This window comes from Eptatretus burgeri, chromosome 3 (genome assembly GCF_056783735.1).
Source record: "Eptatretus burgeri isolate ZD-2024b chromosome 3, Ebu_testis_v1, whole genome shotgun sequence".
NCBI lineage: Eukaryota > Metazoa > Chordata > Myxini > Myxiniformes > Myxinidae > Eptatretus > Eptatretus burgeri.
Window position 1 is genome coordinate 132,363,925 of NC_140963.1, and position 25,618 is coordinate 132,389,542.

Sequence of the window (25,618 nt, forward strand, 5' to 3'; positions counted from 1 at the left end):
GCCTACGTGTCCCGAATATACTTCTGAAATCTGCCCTTCATCCGACCAGCGCTTCTGGAGAAGATGTTTGAAGGTTTTAGGGTTTTTTCAAGATGGCCACCAAACCATGTGACCGATCAAGAACAAATTAACAAACTTGAGAAAGGACCTCATGGGGAATATATGTGTGAAGTTTCGTCTTCATCTGTCTTGCCCTTCTGGAGAAGAAGATTTTTAAAATTTATTCATTTTCAATCCAAGATGGCTGCCGAACCTTGTGACCTATGATATCATAAATTTAAATTCTGCTTTCCATCGTCGACCCGAACAAGTGTGTGAAGTTTCGTGAAAATCGGATAAGGTCTATTTTTCTATCCAAGATGGCCGCCAAACCATGTGACTTCTGAGGTAAAAAATTTTTTACCATGTATGCACACTTGAGGGAGGAAGGCACTTGCAAATTTTCGCTTAAATGGCTTATGAAATTCCAGAGAAAACATTATTTAATATTTTTCTTAAATCCAACATGGCGGCCAAACCATGTGACCTATCACTTCGAAATTAACAAACTTGCATCGCATACATGTCACGAATATAGTTCTGAAATCTCGCCTTCATTGGACCAGCGCTTCTGGAGAAGAAGATGTTTGAAGGTTTTAGGGTTTTTTCAAGATGGCCGCCAAACCATGTGACGTATCAACAACAAATTAACAAACTTGAAAGAGGACCTCAGGGGGAATGTGCGTGTAAAGTTTCGCCTCAATCTGCATAGCCGTTCTGGAGAAGAAGATTTTTAAAAAAAAACACTAAAAAACAAGATGGCGGCCGAATTACGTCATCGATGACGTCAAGAAAAACATTTTCGTCAGTGATTTTTGGCGTAGATGATGCTCAGAATTTTTCAGATTTTTCCCATATGGCGTTCTACTTGACGAATTTTCACCGGTATATCGCTTCACCTATGACGTCATGAAAAATCACACGTGTTCCCCATAGGGAGCTTAGTAAAATGTATCGAGCGAAAAATTTTTCCATTGCATGGTTTCTGAGATACAGAGGTCCAAAGTTTATCGTCTTTTTCAAGATGGCGCCCGTACCACGTGACCAATGACGTCATAATTATAACGTGATTGTGCTATCAAAAAAGATACATACTGTGGTGAAAATTTTGTCTCGATCGGACTTAGTGTCCCAGAGAAAATGGTTTTTAAAGCGAAAAAGGGTGCAAAATGCCGGCGGAAAAAGAAAAATAATAATAATAACTAGAACTGCCACTTTATAACTGCTGGCAGTGATGACCGGGTACCCAGTCCGTCCGCCTTTGAGACAACTGATACAACATGAGACTTAAATCATAGTCGCAAAGTTTCGCATTTATCGGATAAGCGGTGCCAGAGAAAACATTATTTAATGGTGATACAAACACAGGCCTGCTTCGAAACGGCGCGGAACAGACGAGTTACGAACCGGGCAGCACAAAGCGTTCAATTTCCTTATTACTGGCGAACAGATTCAAATAATTAAATAATTCTGGCTGCCAAACCGCGTGACCGATCAGGTTGAAATTTTAAACCTTTGTTTCGCATGTCGGCTAAATTACAAATGTGAAGTTTCGTATATATAGAAGCAGCGCTTCCAGAGTAAACATTAATTAATATTTATCCTTCAATCCAAGATGGCGGCCAAACCATGTGACTTGTCATGTCATAATTTTCACCACATGTGCACACACGATCGCAGACGATAAGTGCAAATTTTCGCTTCGCAAGGTTAAGCAGTTCCAGAGAAAACATTATTTAATATTTTTCTTAAAACCAACATGGCTGCCAAACCCTGGGCCCGATCCCGTTGAAATTTCAAACCCTCATTCCGCATGATTGTTCCGCCATAAAGGTCATGTTTCACATTTATTGATGCAGTAGTTCCAGAGTAAACATTAATTAATATTTTTCCTTCAATCCACTATGGCTGCCAAACCTTGCGTCGTACCTCAAAAGGGGGTGAGAACTTTTTATTCGTCATGGAGAGGCGGTTATAGTGGTGGAGTTTCGCCTGGATCTGTTCAGTCGTTTCAGAGAAAAAGACGTTTTAAGATATTATTTTTCAATCCAAGATGGCTGACGAACCATGTGACCTATAACATCAAAAATTTATATTCTGCTTCCAACTGGGCATTGGAACACGCTTGTGAAGTTTCGTGTTAATCGGTAAAGGTGCGTTTTTCTATCCAAGATGGCCGCCAAACCATGTGACCTGTGATGTCATAATTTTTACCATGCGTGCTTACACAATTGTAGATGATAATTGCAAATTTTTGATTCGTTAGGTTAAGCGGTTCCAGAGAAAACATTATTTAATATTTTTCTTAAATTCAAGATGGCGGCCAAACCATGTGACTTATCAATTCGAAATTAACAAACTTATATCGCCTTCCTCTCCCGAATATAATTCTGAAATCTCCCCTTCAGTGGACCAGCGCTTCTGGAGAAGAAGATGTTTGAAGGTTTTCGGGTTTTTTCAAGATGGCCGCCAAACCATGTGACCGATCAAGAACAAATTAACAAACTTGAGAAAGGACCTCATGGGGAATATATGTGTGAAGTTTTGTCTTAATCTATCTTGCCCTTCTGGAGAAGAAGATTTTTAAAATTTATTCATTTTCAATCCAAGATGGCTGCCGAACCTTGTGACCTATGATATCATAAATTTAAATTCTGCTTTCCATCGTCGACCAGAACAAGTGTGTGAAGTTTCGTGAAAATCGGATAAGGTCTATTTTTCTATCCAAGATGGCCGCCAAACCATGTGACTTCTGAGGTAAAATTTTTTTACCATGTATGCAGACTTGAGGGAGGAAGGCAATTGCAAATTTTCGCTTCGATGGCTTATGAAATACCAGAGAAAACATTATTTAATATTTTTCTTAAATCCAACATGGCGGCCAAACCATGTGATCTATCACTTAGAAATTAACAAACTTGCATCGCATACATGTCACGAATATACTTGTGAAATCTCGCCTTCATGGGACCAGCGCTTCTGGAGAAGAAGATGTTTGAAGGTTTTAGGGTTTTTTCAAGATGGCCGCCAAACCATGTGACGTATCAACAACAAATTAACAAACTTGAAAGAGGACATCAGGGGGAATGTACTTGTAAAGTTTCGCCTTAATCTGTCCAGCCCTTCTGGAGAAGAAGATTTTTTTTAAAAAACACTAAAAAACAAGATGGCGGCCGAATTACGTCATCGATGACGTCAAGAAAAACATTTTCGTCAGTGATTTTTGGCGTAGATGATGCTCAGAATTTTTCAGATTTTTCCTATATGGCGTTCTACTTGACGAATTTTCACCGGTATATCGCTTCACCTATGACGTCACGAAAAATCACACGTGTTCCCCATAGGGAGCTCAGTAAAATGTATCAAACGAAAAAATTTTCCATTGCAGGGTTTCTGAGATACAGAGGTCCAAAGTTTATCGTTTTTTTCAAGATGGCGCCCGCACCACATGACCAATGACGTCATAATTATAACGTGATTGTGCTATCAAAAAAGATACATACTGTGGTGAAAATTTTGTGTCGATCGGACTTAGTATCCCAGAGAAAATGATTTTTAAAGCGAAAAAGGGTGCAAAATGCCGGCGGAAAAAGAAAAAGAATAAATAAAAATAATAATAAATAAACAGAAGAAAAACAATAGGGTACCCTGTACTCACAGGGTACCCTAATAAACATAAGAAAAACAATAGGGTACCCTGTACTGACAGGGTACCCTAATAAATAATAAACATAAGAAAAACAATAGGGTACCCTGTACTCACAGGGTACCCTAATAATAATAATACGAACGAATTCAATAGGGCTTCAGCACTTGCTTGAAGCCCTAATAATATGTGGGATGCCACCTGGATCTCAAACCAATCAATTATTTTATTACCTCAACTTACGAAAACTGTTTCATGTCACACTTCATCAACGAGGTGTTTTTTTTTTTTGTACAAATCTGTGAATAGACGGTTCCATTCTCATTGATGTAATCTGTTTGTTTTTAATGATATTCATCGGGAAACGACCAGAACAATATCTTGTATTCATTCCCATAAGCAAAGAACTGTCTTTTCAGCATAATATACGTTATTTTGGCCCTAAACGTTGGAATGGTTTGACGGGCAGCTTAAAATGTGCTTCCTCGTTGGAAATATTTACACTGTGTTTAAGAAATGTTTGATTTTATGTTACGATTTATAACCATATAACTGCTCTGATTTAAGTCAATTTTTCTTTTTCCTTTGTTTCCTTGAATTACAAATCAAAATTGTATTCCCATTCACCTTGTGCTTTCGTTTATTACCTCCACCACCGAAGGTGAAGGAGGTTGTTTTCACCCCTCTCTGTCTGTCTGTGTGCAGGATATCTCAAAAAGTTGTGGACAGATTCGGACGAAACTTGGTGGACACATTTGAGTGTATGACAAGGAAGAATTGATTCAATTTTGGTGAAGATCTGAATCCAGATCTGAGAATTTTAAAAGTGATTCTTCACCATTGAGAGATTGGGCTAAACTCGTATATAGCATGATATCTCAACAAGTTGTGGACAGATTTGGATGAAACTTGGTGGACGCGTTGTGTGTGACAAGGAAGAATTGATTCGATTTTGGTGAAGATCTGAATCCGGATCTGAGAATTTTTAAAGTGATTCTTCACCATTGAGAGATTGGGCTAAACTCGTATATAGCATGATATCTCAACAAGTTGTGGACGGATTTGGATGAAACTTGGTGGACGCGTTGAGTGTGTGACAAGGAAGAATTAATTCGATTTTGGTGAAGATCCGAATCCGGATCTGGAGACGAGAATTATTTTATTATTGTTTTTAAAATGATTCTTCACCATTGAGAGATATTTCAAAAATTTATTGGGCCTAATATGTTCTTGTGGATCAGGCATTACGTGACGGAGGTATGTGCTGTACCGAGTAGTTTGTCATTTGATTGTATTGTTATGTGTAATTTTGTGTTTTTGTTGTGGCATCCCCATCACAAGCAAATTGCTTCTCAGGATTGATGCCGCCTTCCTAAATATTGATTGATTGATTGAGCATATTTTTCTTGGGGGAGTATTTGTTGGAGTTCTTGAGCTAGAATTTGAATGTTGATTTTGAACTTCTATGCTATGTGAATTCAAATTATGTAGGCCACTTCATTTCTGTATAAGATGCCACATCATATACAAAGAAAGAATTGGTGAAATGTTTATCTTTTATTTTATTTACACCATTGGGGAAGGATCAAGACCAAAAACCAAGAGGAGCCTTCCTTGGTTTGGGAAACTTTGCAGACAAGCAAGGAGCATTCCAAATGGCACGAACAGTGCAATCATGCTCCCAAAATCCGATGTTCGGTGCAGCTCCCCCTTGTGAATTGCCAGAGAAGGGGACCTGAGATTATGTGCCAGATGATAAGGCAGCCTGGAAGGGCACGACACCCGGGTTTTGGCCTTTATCTTTTTGGCGGCAAACCTGTGGGAACACTAACTCCAACGGTACCCGCTTGCAGACACTGCAGAATTAGGAACGCAAAACCCATAAGGCACAGAAAAAAAACCCACTCCCCTCCCCCACCCAACAGGCTGCCCAAAGAGCTTGCAACAGAATCAATGCTCCGCTAAAGGCTCTTAAGGGACCAGTGGTGGTCCTGCCCTAAGTGGCTGTGGACAGAAATGGGTAGATGGTGGGGATCTGGGAACGTTTGGCGATAGTTTACCCATAAATAAAGGAAGTTTCCTGTGTGCTCACAGGCCACCTGGATGCCCTTCTGCGGGGTTTGGTTCTTGGTCGCTTGGGTAAGGCTGGGCACCAACCCACAATTGAGGAGGCTCGACGACGGTTTCGTGACCATGTGGAGGGCAAACATGTTCTCTCGGCAGACCTGCGCACTCCAGTATGTTTGTTAATTCATTTTATTTATTTTCCTCCTTTATCCTTATCTCTGTTTTTTTTTTTGTTTTTGATTTGTATGCACTACACTGCTTTTGCAGGTTTATGTAACAGTGGTGAAGCACGGAGATGCCAACACCTTGGACACCATGTTGAAGGTATTGCGAGGAAACTCAAGTGCCAAAAGAAAATAGGCCTGTAGCCTGAACTACATTTGCACCAACCCCTATTACTTTCCATTGAAATTTTTGATCCCTTTCCTCCACACTTTTCTCATATAGTATGTAAACAATGCCAAAGAAAATTAAATTAAGCCTCAGGACTTCAGTAATTCACAGACGACAACAAGAACACACTGTTTCCTTTGGAATGAGGCAATGGAAAGGAAAATGATTTGAAGTATGCTTATGTTGTTGAGTAAACAAAGGTTGTTATTTGCCTTTTTGGACAAAGTAGTTGAATTTGATGACCACAAAACTTAGACAGCAATCTGGGAAAAACAAATGCTATCAGGAGATATATGGGCATATTTAATATGGCACATTTAATACCATGAGATGTAAGGGCATATTTAATATCACAAGATATTGGGCATATTTAATATCATGAGTTTATTTATTTTTTGCATACCTTGTCGAGGCTCGTATGAGAGCTAACACACAACGCACAGCAAGGGGTGCATGAGACAAGAGGGGTGGGAGAGGGAAGGACAAAACAGTGGGGAACAGAGACATTAGGAGATCTGTGGAAGGGAGAGGGATGGGGTGGGGAACATGGGGTATACAAGATGGACATGACAGGGACTTTCAGGAAGGAAAGCAGGGAATTTGAAGAAGATGGGTTTGGGATGGATTAACGGGGATAGAAAAGATCGAGGATTTGGATGGGGAAAGATAACGATAAGAGGTGGTGGTGAACAGCTGTTTTGAAGGCCTGGAGGGAAGAATGGGATTGAACAGAGTGAGGGAGTTTATTCCAAAGGCGGGAAAAAAAAAGAGGAATGAAAGAGTGAAGGTGAGCAGTGATTCGTGATTTTGGTAGTTTTACCAGAAGGGGGTTGTTGGAGGACCTTGAGCGCCCTGCGGAAATGTGGTGGGGACAAATCGCAGAGAGAGCAGGGCGAGGCTGGAGAGGAGACAGTAGAACACAGAAAGACCACCGAACAACCTGCGGTGATTGAGTGAGAGGCCCAAAGACTCAGCCTCATTGCGAGAGATGCCAATGATCCGAAATGCCTTGGTTTCTACAGCGTGAAGCCGAGAAAGGTGGGAGGCAGGAGCACCAGCCCAGAGGGGAGAGCAGTACTCCATCAGGCTGCGGACAAAAGCTTTGTAAGTGGTCAGGAGCTCAGGTGGGCCGAGGAAGGACCTTGCACGACGGAGGATTCCCAGACGGCGACTGTGTTTGGAGACCAGTTCGGAAATGTGGCTTTCCCAGGAAAGGTCATGGCAGATAGTGAGACCCAGAAGCTTTAATGAAAGGACTTCTTCCAGAGGAATGTTGAGAAAGTATACAAAACTATTGACGAGGTATACAATTTTTTTTAAGTAGATCCAATTCAGGGGGCGGGGGGGGGGGGGGGTCCAAATCAGGATATAGGAAGAAAATGAATGAACAAACATACTGGAGTGTGCAGGGAGGGGGGGGTCCAAACGGTGACAGGAGAAAGTCTGCGAGCCATGAATGGAGATGGCTTTGGATACCATAGGAATAGAGTTTGGTGAGCAGGTCAGGGTGCCAGACTTTCAAAAGCACACGATATGTCTCGGGACATGGCTCTGATTTCATGTCCGGCATTGAGTACCTCGATCCAGTGTTGGGAGAGCAGAAGCAGAGCAGATATTTTTTTTTGATGGATTTTTGAAGATTCAGTAAGATTCGGGAATGGAAAGTTGTTGGAAGAAATCGTGAAGGTAATGGTGAGAGAGGGTCAGCTCAAGTTGAAGAAAGATGGTGTGCCGGCAAAAGGCAGAAGAAAAAGAAGGATCGGGATTCGTGGGTATGCAGGAAGAAAGGTAGTTTTTTTGTTGCTGTTTTTTTTCTTTTAAATTTAAGACAAGAAACAGTGTGTTTAGTTGGGAGGGATGGGGGACATTGGGAAAGTGTGGAAAATAGGAATTGAAGGTAATAGGGAGGCAATACAAATAAAAACGATCGTATACCGAGAGGGGAAGGACGGGTAGGTTTCAAGGGACCCGGTTAGACAAGGTCGACGAAAACTCTCAAAATAGCACGATGTTTGAAACAAAACCAAATTCGGAACACTCAGTCAACATGTAGGTGAGAAAATAAACAGTTAAAATGGGACAAATAACGACCAGAAACTTAACTTAAAGAAAGTCGGCAAAGACCCCTGAGAGAACCTGCCATTGCAGCAAACCCAGAACTGGAAGTCCGAACCAGATATTCCGCATTTTTAATATCACAAGATATTGGGCATATATAATATCAATCCATCCATTGGGACCATACTCTGTACAGAGCATTGGTGCTGCCTAAAGCAGTCTCCTGGGCTATTGCGCACAATCCTGGATAGGTCGCCACTCCAACAGGACACATGAATGGCTCAATCATCCCAGCAAGCTGGTACTCACTTTGTCGACCTCAGAGGGATGACAGGCTGAGTCAACCCCATCCATCCATCCATTGGGACCATACTCTGTGCAGAGCGTTGGTGCTGCCTAAGCAGTCTCCTTGGCTAGTGGGCACAATCCTGTATGGGTCGCCACTCCGACACAGTATACCAGCAAGCTGTCACTCATTTTGCCGACCTCGGAAGGATGACAGGCAGAGTCAACCCCACCTGTTATTAATTCAACGGACAAGCAGGATTTGAACTCTGGACACGAGGATCCCGAACCCACCACCCCAACCATTAAGCCAACATCAGGCATTTTTTTATCATGAGATATATGGGCATATTTAATATTATGAGATTATATGGGCATATTTAATATTGTGGGAAATAAGTGTATATTTAATATTCATATATCATATTTTGGCACCTTCGCCATTCTATTTGGCTGCACATTGTTGTATTATGCATGCGAGCAATTTGTAACAGGGTCTGGTGCAATTGCGGCATGCATTGGTGACCACGGCTTGCTTGTGCACACGCCCATGTAAATGGCAAAACATCACTTTGATGTGTGCTCGGCATGTTTCGTTCCAAAATGAAAATAGACGGAGCCAAATACTTCCTGCATTTCACATTTAACCCCACAAATGGACTACATTTATTGGTGCTCATGTAATTTTGTTGAGTTTTATTTTATTCTGGCAACTCATTATGTTGTGACAAATTTTGTAACTAAGCTTTTTTTGTTAAGCGAAGTGTTTCCGAGCTGTGAACACTGCTCAAATTTTTTTTTATTATTATGATTATTATTTTTATTCTTTGTATTGATCCGAATGATGAGATTTATTTTAATCTTCGAGATAAAGGGTGACAACCCTAAACCCTTCCTATTCCTGTTATTTCAGTGCCTTGAGTTGTCTTGGTTCCCTTTACTTCTCCTTACCTCATTTTACTTTTCTCGTGTAACTTTACTGATCAGCACAATATAATTTATGCAATTTGTTTTTAATTACCACATTCACCTTTTGTCATTCTCAGTTTGTTTTTCATGAAGGGTTGCCTTGAAGGTGGTGCTCGAGTGCTCGTGTGAGGGTATTTTTTTCTTTGAATTTCTGGATTGATCCTCATTGCCTGGAGTCAACCTCTGGCTTCGACCTTTGAAATTGGCATTACTATGATGCTGGCATTATAGTAATTACTTAATTGCTCTCTAGCCCCAAAAAAATTGCGGAGAAAAAAATGCACTCATCTCACACATGGCCAGGCACATGAGGCATGCATGCCAAATGGCCAGTCACCAAAGGGGTGCACGCCTTTAGTGTCCAGCACCCACCACTTGGTGATGAGAGGCATGGTTTGCTGCCTATTTTGCTGATGGCTTCTACCAGGCCTGTGCCTTTTCCTTCCTCGAGTGTACGCTCGCAGTGGCAGCCTGTCGAGCGGCCGAGAGCTGGCCGGCTGCAGAGCGTGCCTGCCGGCCATCCTGCCATTCTGTAAAGAGGTCTGTCGCAGCGCTGCGATGATCAATGCTACAAGAAGTCGCATTTTCCCCTCCCGCAACCATCCCTCTCCCCCCTTGTTTGTCTTGTGTACCTGCTATGTTTTTACAAGAATATTTGAACAAATGTGAAACATTTGCCTTGTGGGTCAACTTGTAGATTCTAATTGTATTAGTGAGTTCTGGGAGGAAATGGAGAGCATTTAGGAGTTGGTTCATGGAGCTTAAAGGATTATTTGCTTTGGGCATTTATTTGTATTATGATTATGGAGATAGAAACCCGATGTTGTTTTTTTTTCTTCTAAAGTTCGTGAAGTGGGGTGTCCACACAAGGATGGGGAACAAAATTGTTTTTATTCTTATTTCCTTCTTCCTTCCTTGGTGTATCCTAAGTGACTGCGAGGGTGATTTGTTAGTTTTGTCACTCATAAACTGCACTTTGTGAGAATGTCAAAACAAAAAGAACCTTCAATTTAGAATGTCTTACAGGAGATCAAGTCTTGCAGAAAGTTTTTCACTTTGTGTTGATTGTAAATATTTGCCTCTTTTTTTTTTTAATTTTGTGTGCATCGTGCAATTCGACTGGATTTCGAACGAACATTTATCGTTTCTCAAAACCTTTTTATTATTGCACGAGAGCGAGAGAGGAATGACCTGTCTTGCTTCAACCGTTTATTTGCTCATTGCAGGTGGAGATGGAGTTTAAAAAAAAATAAAACCCCCAGGCGACGACATCGTTACAACAGCTACAGTTCAACTACTCGGGCAAAGGGAGATGACGGACTGGTCCCATGAGTTTAGGATTCATTTCGTAATTAGCACAGCAACTTAACGGTGGCCAACCGCATGGTTTACATAAAATGACAGATCAAGAGGTGACAAGAATCATGTGAAGTTTAACAAAAAAAATTTTGTTGTTGTAATAGCTTTAAACATCTTTTACTTGTCACAATTAACTAAAAAAAATCATCAAAATGCTCTCTGTAGTATTTGAACAGAAAAAAAACTGAATAAGATTCGTTTAACTTATCAACCCTGAGTACCAATTTCACAGAAGTCACTGAATGACATAGTGATAAACAGCTGATGTTTGGTTACATCGATATCTACTTTACATGACATTCAAATATTTTGAAGTTCGTTTTTGCATGAGGAAGTCAGGACTTATCCTGTAATCGCTCATGTATAATCCGCTATCCAAGAGTATCATGCAGGGCACTTTTCAAATGAAATTCACAAAGGAATACCCATATATATGCATATATATATAATTTATTTATTATTGTTATAAATAACATGCACCCCAAAAGCTTAACCCAATCAAAAATAACCTCCATTTCAGGACTGGAAATTTATTTAAATCAAAATCAATGTTTTGTCAATCGATGGACAGAACCATTTTTGATGGATATATAATTTAGCATTACGGATAACTTCTAACTTGTATGCAATACAATATATGTTGAATGACGTGGCATGTTGAGGGGACCGAACAACTCTTACCGAGTGATGTGTGACATCCATAAGTTTAGCACAGTATTAGCGAGTCGTGAGCTTACGGTGATTCACAAGCAGTCTGTTGTGCTGCAATGCACTTGTTAATCCCCAAATTTATTTCACTGCTATGGCGGTGTTTATTTTTTAAAAGGTTAGATCATAGGTTTTAAAAGCAATGTAATGTATTACAACTGAACAACTTTACTTCTTCTTTCAAAATAATTGTTATTCAGAACAAAAATGCATGTTCAATGTTGCATAAGATGTCCCACAATGCACTGCATTTTTACGATGGCGACACTCGGTGACTGCAGTTGGTCTTGTGTCGGTGTGATAAATCTGGAGAAATAGAGCTTTCACTTTAGTTTTGTGGTTCAAGTTTTGTGGATGGTTCAAGGGGAAAATGGGGCTTATGTACGAGTGATTATGGTTCTTGTTATATTTTCAGTAAACGTGAAAGTTGAATGAAGAAATTGGAGCAATTTATTTTAGTTTTTAGGTCATCTCGATCGAGATGACCTCATAAAACCAGTCTCGATGTCCGCACGTACGTACGTCCCCATTTTTTTCTTCCGATTTTCTTGATATTTGGTGTGTGGGTAGATATCGGTGAGGGATGCACGACGGTATGACCTTTGACCCGATTGAAGGTCAAACGTCAACGTCAAGGCCACTCCAAAGTTGCGAAATCGTCCATTTTCAAAATCTATCTCCTCCGCCGTTTATGATCCGATCTTCGAAAGTCCTTCGGATTCTGAAAATATGGAACAATATCTAAATTTGGTTGGGCCGGTTTTTTAAAATTTGTCTTGGTTATCGAGTCACGTGTCTTCAAAGTTGGAAAAATCGTCGATGTGATACGGTCAAAAAAATTTCGCCCAATCTTGATGAAACTTGGTAAGTAGGTAGGGGTCGATGAGTGATGCACGACGGTATGACTTTAGACCTGATTGAAGGTCAATGTCAAGGTCACCGATGCTGTAAACTTGTGAAATCATCCATTGTCAAAATATCATCCGCCATTTATGACTCGGAAATGCGGTTTCATTTCTGAGGTCCAGTTTCTATCCTTTTGAAGACAAATTGATCATAAATGTTCCAAATCAACCATTTTCAAAATTTATCTCCGGATAACTCAGAAATGTAGTTTGATTTCTGAGGTTTTTCTATCCTTTTTCCTCCCGGGCTTTCGTCTGTACGTTGAACCAAAAGACAAGACGACATCGAAGCCATTCTAAGCCGATCAGAGCTTCAGATATGACCGTCACCCCCAACTTGGGGTAATTTTTTAGTTTTTTCCCCATGACATTTGGACTGGACGAATGTATTACCCACATCATGACGTCGCTCCAGGTACTCGATCCTCATTGCTTGTGTATCCCAAGTGCGTCAACCTTTTTTCCCACAAAATAGTAGTACTGTGTTACCATAAAGTTACTATACAGCACTGTGCTGTCCTTGTGATTTCTCCGAGTGATAATTGGCATCTGTCATGTCACACGAAAGATCGATCGCGAATAACAAAACTACTGAACTGGAGGGTTTTTTTAGGTCAGCTCGCTGACCTCATATAACCGTTCGATGTCCTCAAATCTGTCTGTCTGTCTGTGTCCGTCCGTCAGCAATTTTTATTTTTCTATCTCCTCCGCGACGTCTCGGCCGATTGAGTTCTGACTTGACACGATGATAATACTAGTTGCTCTCTATACATCGTCTGAGCCCTTTTTCACATTTTCACTTCAGGGTCAAGGTTACAGGGCCATCAAGTACAAAATGACTGATTGGTCGAATGGCCTTAAAGGAAGCAACGGACGGCTATAATGCACAATGGGTTTCATAGGGATTATTTAGAAGATTTAAGTCGACCAACGAGTTTCTCGTTACCTGTGTCGTCTGGCCTTGTTTATTGGGAAACACGAGGTCCGCTGACTTCAACACGGTTTTGTGCGGTTATTTGAAGTTCAATTTAAATTCTGTTTTCACTTTTCATCGTCGCTAAGGTTGATTAACACTCGGTTGCATAAAGTTTTGTGAAAATTGAATGTTTATATCCTCGGTCTGTGTGGAATGCATTGCGGTGAGGGGTATCTTCCATGGGCTTCCATCTGTTTCCATGCCATATAACGAGGCTGTCTTAAGTTCTAGTTGATTTCTGTTTTCACTTTTGGGACCTTCTAGTGTCGCTACATGTTTAATGAAGATAATTTTGGTGCAAATCCGCTCAGAAACACACTTTTCATGAGGAAAATATATTCAATTCAAATAACCGTGAGACTCTGGAAGGGACATCACATGCTTTCCGTTCACTGCTTCACCTCGTAACCTGTCCTCCTGAGGGACTGCTTATTCGTTGCGTCTGTGAGATTAATATTTATATTTTAGATGGTTTGAGGATGTGCTCGATAAGTATCTGAAAGAATTCCGGTGAAAAACGGACGTTTTAATATTTTGTTCGGGCATTTCATCCGACGGCGAGCTGGCTGGTCACGTGACGCTGTGCAGACGTGCAGGCAGCGAGTGATTGAGCTTCTCTGTGGTCTGAGGGTCCTTTTTAGTTGGGGTCCAGCTCTGTCCTGGATACAGCCATTAAATGCACACACTTAGAGTATTTATTTCACTGCCATAAACGCGGGTCTGAAAATTGTATAATGATGTTGGGAATGATTCCTAGAATATGGAGATTTTTGCTTCGAGTGGCCTCACGCGTTTATTTTAAATTCAATTTGAATTCTGTTTTCACTTTCTGTGGTCGCTAAGGTTGATTAACACTCGGTAAGGGCCCTGTCACACCTTGACGTTTTAGCCAGCGTATGGCAAGGTATCAAAATGTATGTAAAACGCTGGCGTACGCTGAACTATTGATGTTTTTTTTCAGTTTTGGGCGTATTCATAACGAGTTGGACGTATGCATAACGTATTAGTAACGTACACAGAATGTTTCGATAACTTATAGATAACTTATACCAACGAATGCTTAGCGTGTTGCGTTCACAACCTATGCCCAACGATAGTCTAACTTATGCATAGCGCGCGGCAGCGTATTGCCGACGATCACGTGGCATAGCCTATTAAAAGGCTGCCGCTCGACGATTCAAATCATAACCGCACTCGACATCGAAGTGTCAACATCACAGTCATGCCGAAGAAAACTTCGAAGAATGCTGCCAAGAAGTCTCCTGGCAGTGGCCATGGACGCGGACGCAAGGAGGATCCATCATCACCCACACCTTCCACATCACGCTCACCTACTACGGCTGACATGGACCTACTACTTCTACTACCTACTACTACTACTACTACTGACATGCTCACCTACTACTACTACTGATACTACTGACATGGACATCTACTCACCATGGAGTCTGAAACACTGACGGGTTCCTCCTGTGAACCCCATTTTTATATACCAATTCCCCTAAACGCTGCCAATACGCCATTATACGGTAGCTGTAAGTTAGAAACACGTTCAGTAAATTCTGTGGTCGTCCGGTAGTCGTCAAATACGTCAATATGCGTTGGAGATACATTACACATAGGTTCAAAGCACGTTACTCATACGTTAGAAATAAGTTTCGGGTGCGCTGGACATTACCTCGACGTATTTTGACTTATGAGTAACTTACAAGTACCGTGTGTCAATGATCGTATAACGTGCCTACAACTTATGGCCAGCATATGCGGAACGTGTGAGTCATACGCCGAGCACGTCGCCAAATTTTGTGCATGCACAAAATTTGTCGACGAGTTCGGCATATTATGACGTATGCGTGCTCTTAACGTGTACAAAACTTACCCATAACGTATTCGACGTGTGCCAGCGTATTGGCCAAATTTTTCATACGTCGGCATTCGCTGGTGTGACAGGGCCTTTACATCAAGTTTTGTATCCGAGCTGACCGTCAAACCCGCTCGGGTGTATTTTTTTGTTTGTTTTCTTTTTTTCTGCTTTTTTCAAACCTTTATCTTGTGCCACCGAGTCATGACTCACTCCTGATGACCCTCCATGCCAGCGGCTGCCAGTTACACTTGTCCTTCACCCACTGCCTCCTTGAGGGCATTGATTTGCATCCCAGTTGCTGACTTCACTTTGTCCAGCCATCTTGATCTCGGAATCCGTCTTCGTCTTCTACGAGTTCCACTGACCATTCCTGTCATCAACGATTTCTCAAGGTGATGTTGGGACCTCTTATTGTGACCAAAGTCGACCAGTCGCTGGCGGAGGATGATAGCATCTGGCAGAATAGGGTGGTCGAGGGTCTGGAGGATGGAATTGTTTGTTCTTGCAATCTAAGGAATCCGAAGCATCTGGCACCAACACCACATCTCAAAAGTCTGCATTGTCAATCTGTCTCTCTTTGCGGTGGTCTACGTTTCTGCAGCATACGTCACGACAGGGTAAGACGAGTGCACAATCAAGTTGGATCTTTGTTCGAACAGAAATATCCCTCTCATCCATGCCTTCTGCAAGGTTGCCATTGTTCTTCCAAGTGATAAACCTTCTGTTGATTTCTGCAAAGCAGCCTCCAGCTGCAGTGATCTTCGATGTGAGGGAAATTAATTATTCTCTTGTTGTTTCTTTTTTGTTGGTTTTTTTTAATCGGCATAAGCTGCAATTTAGTGTATTTGTTTGAAAATTGACATGAAAATACAAACTGTACGACGATAATTTTACAACTATCAATACTGACTGGGCAATAAATGTAACCCAGCGTTACTTTTCCTGGTTCATTATGTGCCAGCCGAAACCATTCCTGCAACAAAAATATATTCAAGACAGATTGACAATGGCTTAACGATTCTATTGACGAGAACGAACAGAAGTTGAATCGTAAAGAAGTTCACGGTTTGTTAATTGCTACCGACTGGACAGCAAATGTTTAACGACCTGCACTGTACTTTTTCTCACTCCTTTTTATAAGTGCTTCAAACTCTCTGCAAGACTGACACTCTCGATGCACCGCAGTCTCTACTAAATAAAATTGCTTTTGAATTAAATGATAAAACTTGATGCATTTGGACAATGTGGATGGCGCACTGAGACAAGTGGTTGATAAGAGATTTGGGAAACTACAGGAAAGTGTTACATGGTTATATTAAGAATTAAAATATTCACATTGTTGGGGTTGGTGTAATAACAGTTGGTGCTGTTCCACCGCCTGGGTTTTGTTTGTTCCATTTTGGTTATTCTTTCAAATCGGATTGAATGGTGTTAAACGTTTGTTGCTTTTTATTGTTGTTTTTTTTTTTGTTCATGCTTTTGGCATCTTGCAGACTTGCAGTCACAAGACGTAATAAAACAAAAACATTTCATTTTGGCTTGCCGTGGGTGCAATGCAGAATGATATGGGGCTTGTCATGGTGGGGAGACCATAATTGCAGGTTCATCAAATTATCATGCACGGGGCTTGGGAACAACTTTGGGAAGACTATTTGCATGTTTCGGAGAAATTCGAACTTATTGTTGCCCCAAAAGATTGCTGTTAAGCTACTTGTCTTCGACCAGAAAATCACATCTTCGGCACACATGCAGCTTCAGCCTCCGACTCGGGCGTAGATAAGTCTTCAAATAATAATAATAATAATACCATTCCTTTCGCAGCATCAAGCATAGGGATGCCAACACAGTTTCATTGGCAAGTGCATTCCTAGACAGGTCACCACTCTGATGCAGGTTACCCCAAATGGTTATTACCCCAGCAAGATGGGACTCATTTTGCTGACCTCGGAAGGATGACAGGCTGAGTGAACCCCACCTGGTGTTAATTCAATATAAACTGGGGCCCAAACTTTGGCCAGCAATCCTAACCGCAAAGCCAAAATCAGGCTACATCTTCAAATCCTGGAATATAAAAAAAAGTTAATTACAGAATTAGAAGGGCAAATTATTATGTCTGTTTAGTATGCTCAGATGTGTTGGTGCACTACCTTTTTCAGCAGCTTTAACGTTCCTCGCCTCACCTGTGTCCACCATGTCGAGCCTTTTTTTTTTTCCCAGCCTGAGCATGAGGATGATGCACTACCACTCTGCCCATCATCACAATAGGTGTTTATCATTGCTTGAAAGCATCTTGCTATCAGCAAAAATTATGGTTAAAGCAACAATGCGGTACAACCGCAGAATTACTCCCAAACGCACGGAATAAAATTAATTCCCACCGGTAGAGCAGCACCAAGTGAACCCAGGGTATGAGTAATTGCAATTTAGTGACGTAGCTCATAGCTTTCTTGTGATTGATAAGCCAAATGTATCGTTAATGTTTCATGTTTCCCACGGTTCTGTTCTCTGCCCGACAGATGCACAAGCAAACGGACCTTCAGGAAGAGCGGGTGCGTATTGAGCGCATTCTTGGAGCAGTCACTTCGCCAGATCTCATCCAAAAAGTGCTCAACTTCGCCATGTCGGTGGGTATACTCTGGAATACGTTTCTCAAATGGGGCAATGAAATCTGTGTTCAATATGAAACTTTATAAATGACTTTATAAAATATCAATGACGTATGAATGCTCACGAGTCCTTTCGCGCATGCGCTGTCCGCGTGTTTTCAAAAACTCAGTTCTGCTAGCACGGTCACTGTTAACCTGCCGTTGCTCGTGTGAAATAAATTTAGCAAATAGTCTTGTTAACATAATTTTCAGCATTTAAACGAAGATTGATAATTTCAAAATCGTTCCCCACAATTGTTCTGTTCCTGGATGCAAATCAAACTCATGAAAATATTGGAAACACGATAAATATCCGTAGATGAGAGATGTCTGGTTCCCATCATTTCCTCTTCATATAAGTGAGCGACACCAGTGGATATATAAAGCACCCACACACTTCTCTTTTTAGCAATCGATGCAAAAATGTGGTATAATTTCTATTGTGGCCCCAAAACCAAATGAACAACATATTTAAAACAGCTTTCTCAGCTCCCATACCCACCCCCTCCTCCTAAACATGATTAATCGTAAATATCTTGATTTTAAACTTGCTCTGTGCATTCACAAGCCCCAGATATGATGTTGCCATCGCTGTTGAGAAGCACTAAAACCAGATACGGTGTATCCCCCAGGGAAGTGTGCCTGGTACATCTCGTTCCCACTTGAATAATGGCTCGCACAAGATTTGTGTGTTTTCATGCCGTGAAGATGTCCATTGTCGAAGACATGGTCGCCATTGCTCTGTTGTTAATGATGCACAAAATTGTCTTTCCAAACGCAGACAACCATTAAATAAATCACCAAGCCTGCCATGATTACAGGATGCACTCCCCCAAGGTTCAAAGTCCATTCACTGGCAGCGAGCCATCGGAGGTTTTGGTAGAACGCGCCCATCTACGATCCTTCGTGCCTTCCACCGGGCTACATCGTTCACATTTTGCAGAACGGAAAGCTGATAGATATCAGATTTTTGATCGAACTGAGAATTTTTTCCAACTCTCATAGTGCAGAGGCACATCCCTTTTTCCAACTATTTTCAGGATCTTTTAGAATCTTTGCCATTTTCGGAAACAAACCTCACCAAACACGCATGATATATGGAAACCTGCCCCCAATCATCATTACTGTAAGGGGTTAAATTCATATGCACGCCAAGCATTCTGGGTCGGATTACGTCATTTTGACAGTCCCATATTGGCCATTGTTACTTGCCCACATGGTGATGGTGAAGTTCATGCTCAAGAAATAGATTAATTGATAAATAATAGCCTGAATTATGTTGTTATGATTCCAGTAGATGCTGTGAACACTTCCTATTTTGGGTTCATAACAATTTGAGATTGCACTTAAGGCGTGTGAGATGCTATGCACAATTGAGGCGATAAGTGTTGTTTATACATTTGTAAAAGGGTTGGTATTCGTTGTGCTGTGCAGGAGGAAGTGCGGGCACAGGACACCGTTTTTGTGATTGCCGGAGTGTCCATGGCTGGAGAGTTGGGCCGTGCTGCAGCTTGGAAGTTTGTCCAAGACAATTGGGCAGAGCTGCACAACCGCTACCAGGGAGGCTTCTTGCTGACACGCCTCATCAAGGTTGGAGGGGAAGGATCATGTACACCAAATCCATCTTCAGCCCTGCTCTGCCCCTTTCCTTCCTTCATTTGCTGCAATGCGGTTATGACACATCACCGTGATTCTGGCGCAAGAAAATATGGATACTTTATACGGATGATACCTTTACTGAGCTCATCTTGACGAGTAACATGATAACATTGTGAAAGTTTCCAAATCTCATGCAGATACCTGCCTTTATTTATTTAATATTTCAACTTGCTTTTCAGGATTTCTCTTTTATGATCATTTATTGTTATTATTAAGTGACCAGTCATCCTGAATGCCTTGAGGTTCATGTGACACTGGATTAACAACTGGGAGGTGATTCTACGATCAAAATGTCAGAGGGGACAATTTGTACACGAGAAGTCATTGTTACGTTTCGGAGTCTGTTATGGTTGGAGTTTGCTCACCCACCAATTTTACCCAAATGCCTCTTCCTCTTCCTATTCCTCCGTCAAACCATCTCCTTTCCATTTCCTTTCTCCATTTTAAATTTAGTGTGACTTTGACATCGTAGAGCAGTTGATGCAAATGGACTTGAAGTGGGAGATGGGAGTGGAGGAGGTGTAGCGCAGAGGAGATATTGACAATGAAAAAACAAATTTCTCCTCAACCGTATTTTATGAGTTGGCATCTTACCACACCGTATCTTAATATAGTGAGCAGAAAGGCTTGTACACGTTTGAATGTTGATATCAAACTGAGTCATTCGTTGCACTTGTGCATTCCAATCACCCTTGGGCTCAGCCATTTTAGGCGAAAGATTGCTATCTGTGCTATATTTTATTTCTTGGCAACGAAGCGTCTGTAGATTATGAATTGCAAATTAAAGCCTTAAAATTAATGCTCCAAAGAGTATTTATTGAATACTTTTGTATAGCTGTATGCAATAATCAGAAAATGTCACTTTGAGTGCACTGGGGGCAGTATCGTTACAGCGGCTCCTTTTGGTGACCCCAAGTGCAGAGTTCAACCTTTCTATTCTCTCAAATTATTTTGAAATATTTAGAAATAATTGTTCAGTGAATGCAGTTGAAACTTGAAGAGCACTTTGTAGAGCACGTACCTCCGCCAAGCAATACCTGATCCAGTGGAACATATCAAGCCCAATAACTTTTTGAAATATCATGCCACATATCGTTTTTAGCCCCATCTCTCAATGTTGAAGAATCACTTTTGAAATTGAATAATTCTCGTGTCCGGATCCGGATTTGGCTCTTCACCGAAATTGAATCAATTTGTCCTTGTCACACACCCAACCTGTCCAACAAGTTTCGTCCAAATCCGTCCACCACTTTTTCAGTCATCATGTTATACACGATGAATACTTTTGTATCGCTGTATGCAATATGTTTGGGTAAATGAGCCTGTTCCTCCAAGCCCCTTCCCTCGGTGTACTCTGTGGTTGATCAGTGCCCCAGGCGAGATACCTTTTTCGTCTTGGGGGATTTCAATGCATCGACTGGCACTGATAGGGATGGTTATGAGACATGTGTTGGTTCCCATGGGTCTGGAACTGTGAACCAGAATGGCACCAAGTTCCTTAACTTTGCAAGAAGTCATTGGTTTAGGGTGGCTGGTTCATGGTTTCAGCGCCCACAGGCTCATCGTTGGACTTGGTATTCCAACGCTGGTGGTGTGCCAAAGGAGATTGACAAGGTCTTTGCTCAAATAATTATTGATAGGGTTTGCCACCATCTGCTTGAGCACCAGCATCCAGAGCAGTTAGGCTTAACACCAAAGAGGTCAACGATTGACAGTATCCTTGCTCTTCAAGTCCTCACCGAACACAGACGGGAGTTTTGGCAGGGGCTGCTTGCAGCCTATGTTGATCTCTGCAAAGTGTTCGATTCAGTGACTCGGGATGCTCTTCGGAGGATTCTTGGTCTTCGTGGGGTACCACCAAAACTGATTGATCTGATGTCTGAACCATACTCTGGGACTGAGAGTGCTGTGGAATGTGGCGATACTATCTCTGACTTGTTTCCAGTTGTTACTGGAGTTCTTCAGGGGTGTGTACTGACCACCACACTTTTCAGCACTTGTATGGACTGGCTTCTGGGGAGGATGTCAGAGAGATCAAGCTGCGGCGCATTGTTTGTGAAATCAAGGTCAGAGATCTTGACATTCCCAGACGATGCAGTCATATTTGCGGAAACTCTAGATATCCTTTTTGGGGCCCTCAAAGTGCTGAATGAGGAGTTGGACCACCAGGATTACAGGTTTCCTGGTTTACAAATATGATCCAGGCTTTCAATGACATCTTGGATGCTGCTATCTTGTCTGTGCCTGTTTGTGGTGAGGATGTTGAGGTTGTGGAGAGATTCACTTACCTTGGCAGTGATATTCATGTGTCTGCTGGCTGTGAGGCAGAGGTCCAATTGACGTCTGGGTTGGGCCTGAGAGGTCATGGATTCAGTGGATCGTGGGGTGTGGCGCTGTTGGTACCTGTGCAGGACGAAAGTCCGAGTGTTCAGATTGTTGGTGCTTCCAGTGTTGCTCTAAGGATGTGAGACTGAGACTCTGACCAGGGATCTGAGCCGGAGACTTAATTCCTTTGGTACCAGGTCTCTTTGGAGATTCCTTGGCTATCGCTGGTCAGACTGTGTCCAATGAGCGGTTGCTGAGAGAGACTCAAATGAGATTTGTAACCTGCATAGTCCGTGAGCGTCAGCTGTGGCTGTATAAACATGTGGCTCGTTTTCGTGATGCTGATCCTGCTCACCAGATTCTCTCAGCGAGCGAACCTTGTGAGTGTAGGATGCCAATGGGCCGACCATGTGCCTTGTTACAGCAGGTTGATCAGCATCTCAAGGAGATGGGGATGGGCCAGGCATCTGCCTGGGGGATGGCCAGATGGAGGCCCCTCGAGTACCGGCGTAAATGGACGCAGCGACGCACGACTCTGGTGCATGCTCCCATACCTGTCCTGACGTGCGTGCGTGCGTGCGTGCGTGCGTGCGTGCGTGCGTGCGTGTGTGTGTGTGTGTGTGTGTGTGGGGTGACGCTCAGACCATTACGGCACTAAGTATTTAAGTAAAAAAAAATTATACTCCACATTGAATTTAATCTAAAATTTGAATGATAGACCTGGAGAAAAAGCATAAACGAAATTGTGTGAAACACCTGTGCTGGCTGACATGTTTTTGCCCCTCAGCGAACAACTGAAGTCTTTACATGTGAGAGGAGGGCACAGGAAATTATGGTAAGCAGTGTAAATGCATCTGCAGATATCACGATTTGCCAATTTTTTTTTCTTTTTTTGGTGGTGGACATGTGCATACGAAGATATTTGTTTGTTTGTTTTTTTTCTTTTGTCTCTCCCAGAAAATGTACTGGGCTAATATATTGCTTTTTTGAGAAAGACATGTAGCTATGTATGCAGACACATCTTTCTCGTTCCCCAATGATGCATTGTTCTTGCAGGCCTTTTTTGAGGTGCATCCTGCACCAGCCGCTCATCGGGCCATCGAGCAGTCATGCGAGAACGTGCGGCTGAACGCCGCCTGGTTGAGCCGCGATGCCGATGCGGTGCAAGAGTTCTTGCAAAGCCGACGTCACAGCCACACGGCAAGGATGTGAGCAGCTCGCAACATCGGTGCACCACCATATTTTACACGTCGTGAGCAGTGGTGCCGCTTCATTCCTGGAGCAATGTTCTGCCAGCCACACGACCGCCGTTTGGAGTGGGAAACTCGGACGTTCGATATCCCGGCACAGTTAGCTATTTGGTATCTTTATCTTTCTTTCTTTCCTTTTGTTGGATTTCTTTTCTTTCTTTCTTGTTTTTTTTTTTTTTAACTAATCTGGTGGGAAAACATGGGGTTGGAAATGCATGGTGGTGGGTTGTGGTCAAAAATTAATAATAATAACCGGGGTTGGAAATATGGTGGTGTTATGTGGTTGGTGGTCCCAAAAAAATTAAAATTATTGCAGTTGGTTGTGAAATGCATGTAACAAAAACCATTACAAAACAAATACTGAGATCAACGTGAAGAAGGAAATTGAGCGAGCAATTGCAAAGATATCCAGGCTTGTATGTGAATCGGATCTGTTGCTGTCCAGGTGGAGCAGGCAGGCCACCTTTGTTTTTAACCGAAAAACGAAGCCTTCGGCCCAGTTTGGAGGCAGTTTTTTTGTAATCAGCCCGTTTTGGCTGCAAATTCCCTCAGCAGGCAGCGCTTTTGCAGTCCAGAGCCTCCGGTGCCAACGGCCTTTTTCTCTACGAATAACTTCTGGACTCGAAGCTATGCCACTGAGAGCCAGCATTTACTTGTAAAAATAAAACATTTAAAAAAAAGCAATTCCAAATTTAAATAGGCCATCGAAGTGGGTGTGGAAGATGCATATTTTAGCATTTTCAGACTCAAAGCTCCCTCCCCTTCCCACCTACCTTTCCCCTCCCACCTACCTTTCCCCTCCCACCTACCTTTCCCCTCCCACCTTCCTTTCCCCCCACCTACCTTCCCCCACCCCACCTACCTTGCCCCCCACCTACCTTTCCCCCACCTACCTTTCCCCCCCCACCTACCTTTCCCCTCCCACCTACCTTTCCCCTCCCACCTACCTTTCCCCTCCCACCTACCTTTCCCCTCCCACCTACCTTTCCCCTCCCTATGCAGTTTTAACTCTTGCTGCCTCAATTGGTGTTACCAGAGCTTATTTATGGTACTTTTCACTCACTCGTATGTTTTGGGGAAAACTTTGCTTTTCATTAGCTTGTGGTTAAAGTAATCGCTTGGTTTTTGAATAACTCACTTGCATGGATACCATGCAATATTGGACAGCATCAAGATTATTGACGCCTTCCTTTCGGTTAATCCTTGCAAGCAAATTTAAATTCTTGCAATGTGCTGGTGTTGTAAGAGAACCAATTGGTAGAGAGAGTGTGAGAGAGTGTGAGAGAGTGTGAGAGAGTGAGAGAGAGTGAGAGAGAGTGAGGAGAGAGTGAGTGAAATAAAAATAAAAAGTTAAGGTTTTGATGTAAATGTGGTGCACCCTTTTGTCATTAACACTACATGACCCAGTGAAAGAGTCTTCCTTAAATGTTGCATAATCCAAATCGATTCTTTCTGTGAAACCCTAACAGTATTTAAACATCCGTTGTATTTTCTTTGCAACATCTTGCTTTTTTTCGGGAGGTTGTTGAAAGATGGCGGTTCATCATCGCGATTGATTTGAGTGCAGGTCTGGTTCTGGTATCGAAGGAATGCTCGCTCGTGCCTTTCGCTGTGGTTTTCATGTACGTGTTTTTTTCTGTGTTTAAAAGTTAAAAAGAAAAATAAATCCTTTTGAGAGGTTGGGATTCAGCTGATGAAGTGTGTTTGCTTCATTTTGTTATTTTGAAGTTGCTCTCCATGTAGATTAATGGTTTTCGAACTGATGTGGCGACAACGTTGCCTTTTTAATATTTTTAATTTTTAAATAACACAGTGCAGTAAACCCTCACACATCATGAGTTCTAATATTGTGGGTTTCTTCTAGTCACTGGCAACCTATGGTTCCAATTTTGTTATCGCAGTATTTCATTTTGAAAATCAAGTAGCCACACAACAGTTAATAATGGCACCCAAACGTAAAACAATGGACAAAATTAATCACAATCAAAAGGCTGAGAAACGTTGTGACATTGTGCAAAAAAGAAAAATCGAGATTACGTTGGCAAAAAGTGAAAGTGCAGCATCTGTCATTCCGGGATCAATAAATCAACTGTGTGTAAACGTGAGACAACTATCCATTCAAGTGTTTCCGCTCTGCAAAGCACCTATGGCTCATTCCAGTCCTGTGATCTCTTCTTGAAAGGATGGAAAAAGTGCTTAATGTTTGGATCGAAGACCAAATAGAAAAAAAAAATGCCTTTGAGAGCACCGATGTAAGGGAGAAGCCATTACAGATTTACTCTTGAGTGGATCGGTGATATGTGGAAGAAATTGCAGATTTACCAACGATTCTTGAGGCACCTGGGGCCGAAGGTTCCAGTTCAACCATGGCTCGTGGAACTAATCAAGACGAAGGGATTTATGCTGAAGCAGGTTTTTTTTTTTTACGCCGAAGACAGGATTCTTTTGGAAGAGGATGCCATCTCGTACC

The 25,618-nt window shown here is 42.0% G+C and overlaps 1 protein-coding gene across 3 annotated transcripts in view; it reads left to right on the forward strand.

Moving 5' to 3' along the window:
• Nucleotides 1-24,842, forward strand: part of NPEPPS (aminopeptidase puromycin sensitive) — a 178,791-nt gene extending 153,949 nt beyond the window's left edge. For all 3 annotated transcript variants that reach the window (XM_085875639.1, XM_085875640.1, XM_085875641.1), the window contains exons 20-25: nt 5,780-5,922; nt 6,020-6,076; nt 17,786-17,893; nt 19,349-19,504; nt 22,686-22,733; nt 22,955-24,842. In XM_085875639.1, the coding sequence (XP_085731765.1) occupies nt 5,780-5,922; nt 6,020-6,076; nt 17,786-17,893; nt 19,349-19,504; nt 22,686-22,733; nt 22,955-23,110 (668 nt within the window). In that variant the 3' untranslated portion in view covers nt 23,111-24,842. The remainder of the gene's footprint in view (nt 1-5,779; nt 5,923-6,019; nt 6,077-17,785; nt 17,894-19,348; nt 19,505-22,685; nt 22,734-22,954) is intronic.
• Nucleotides 24,843-25,618: the final 776 nt, after the last annotated feature.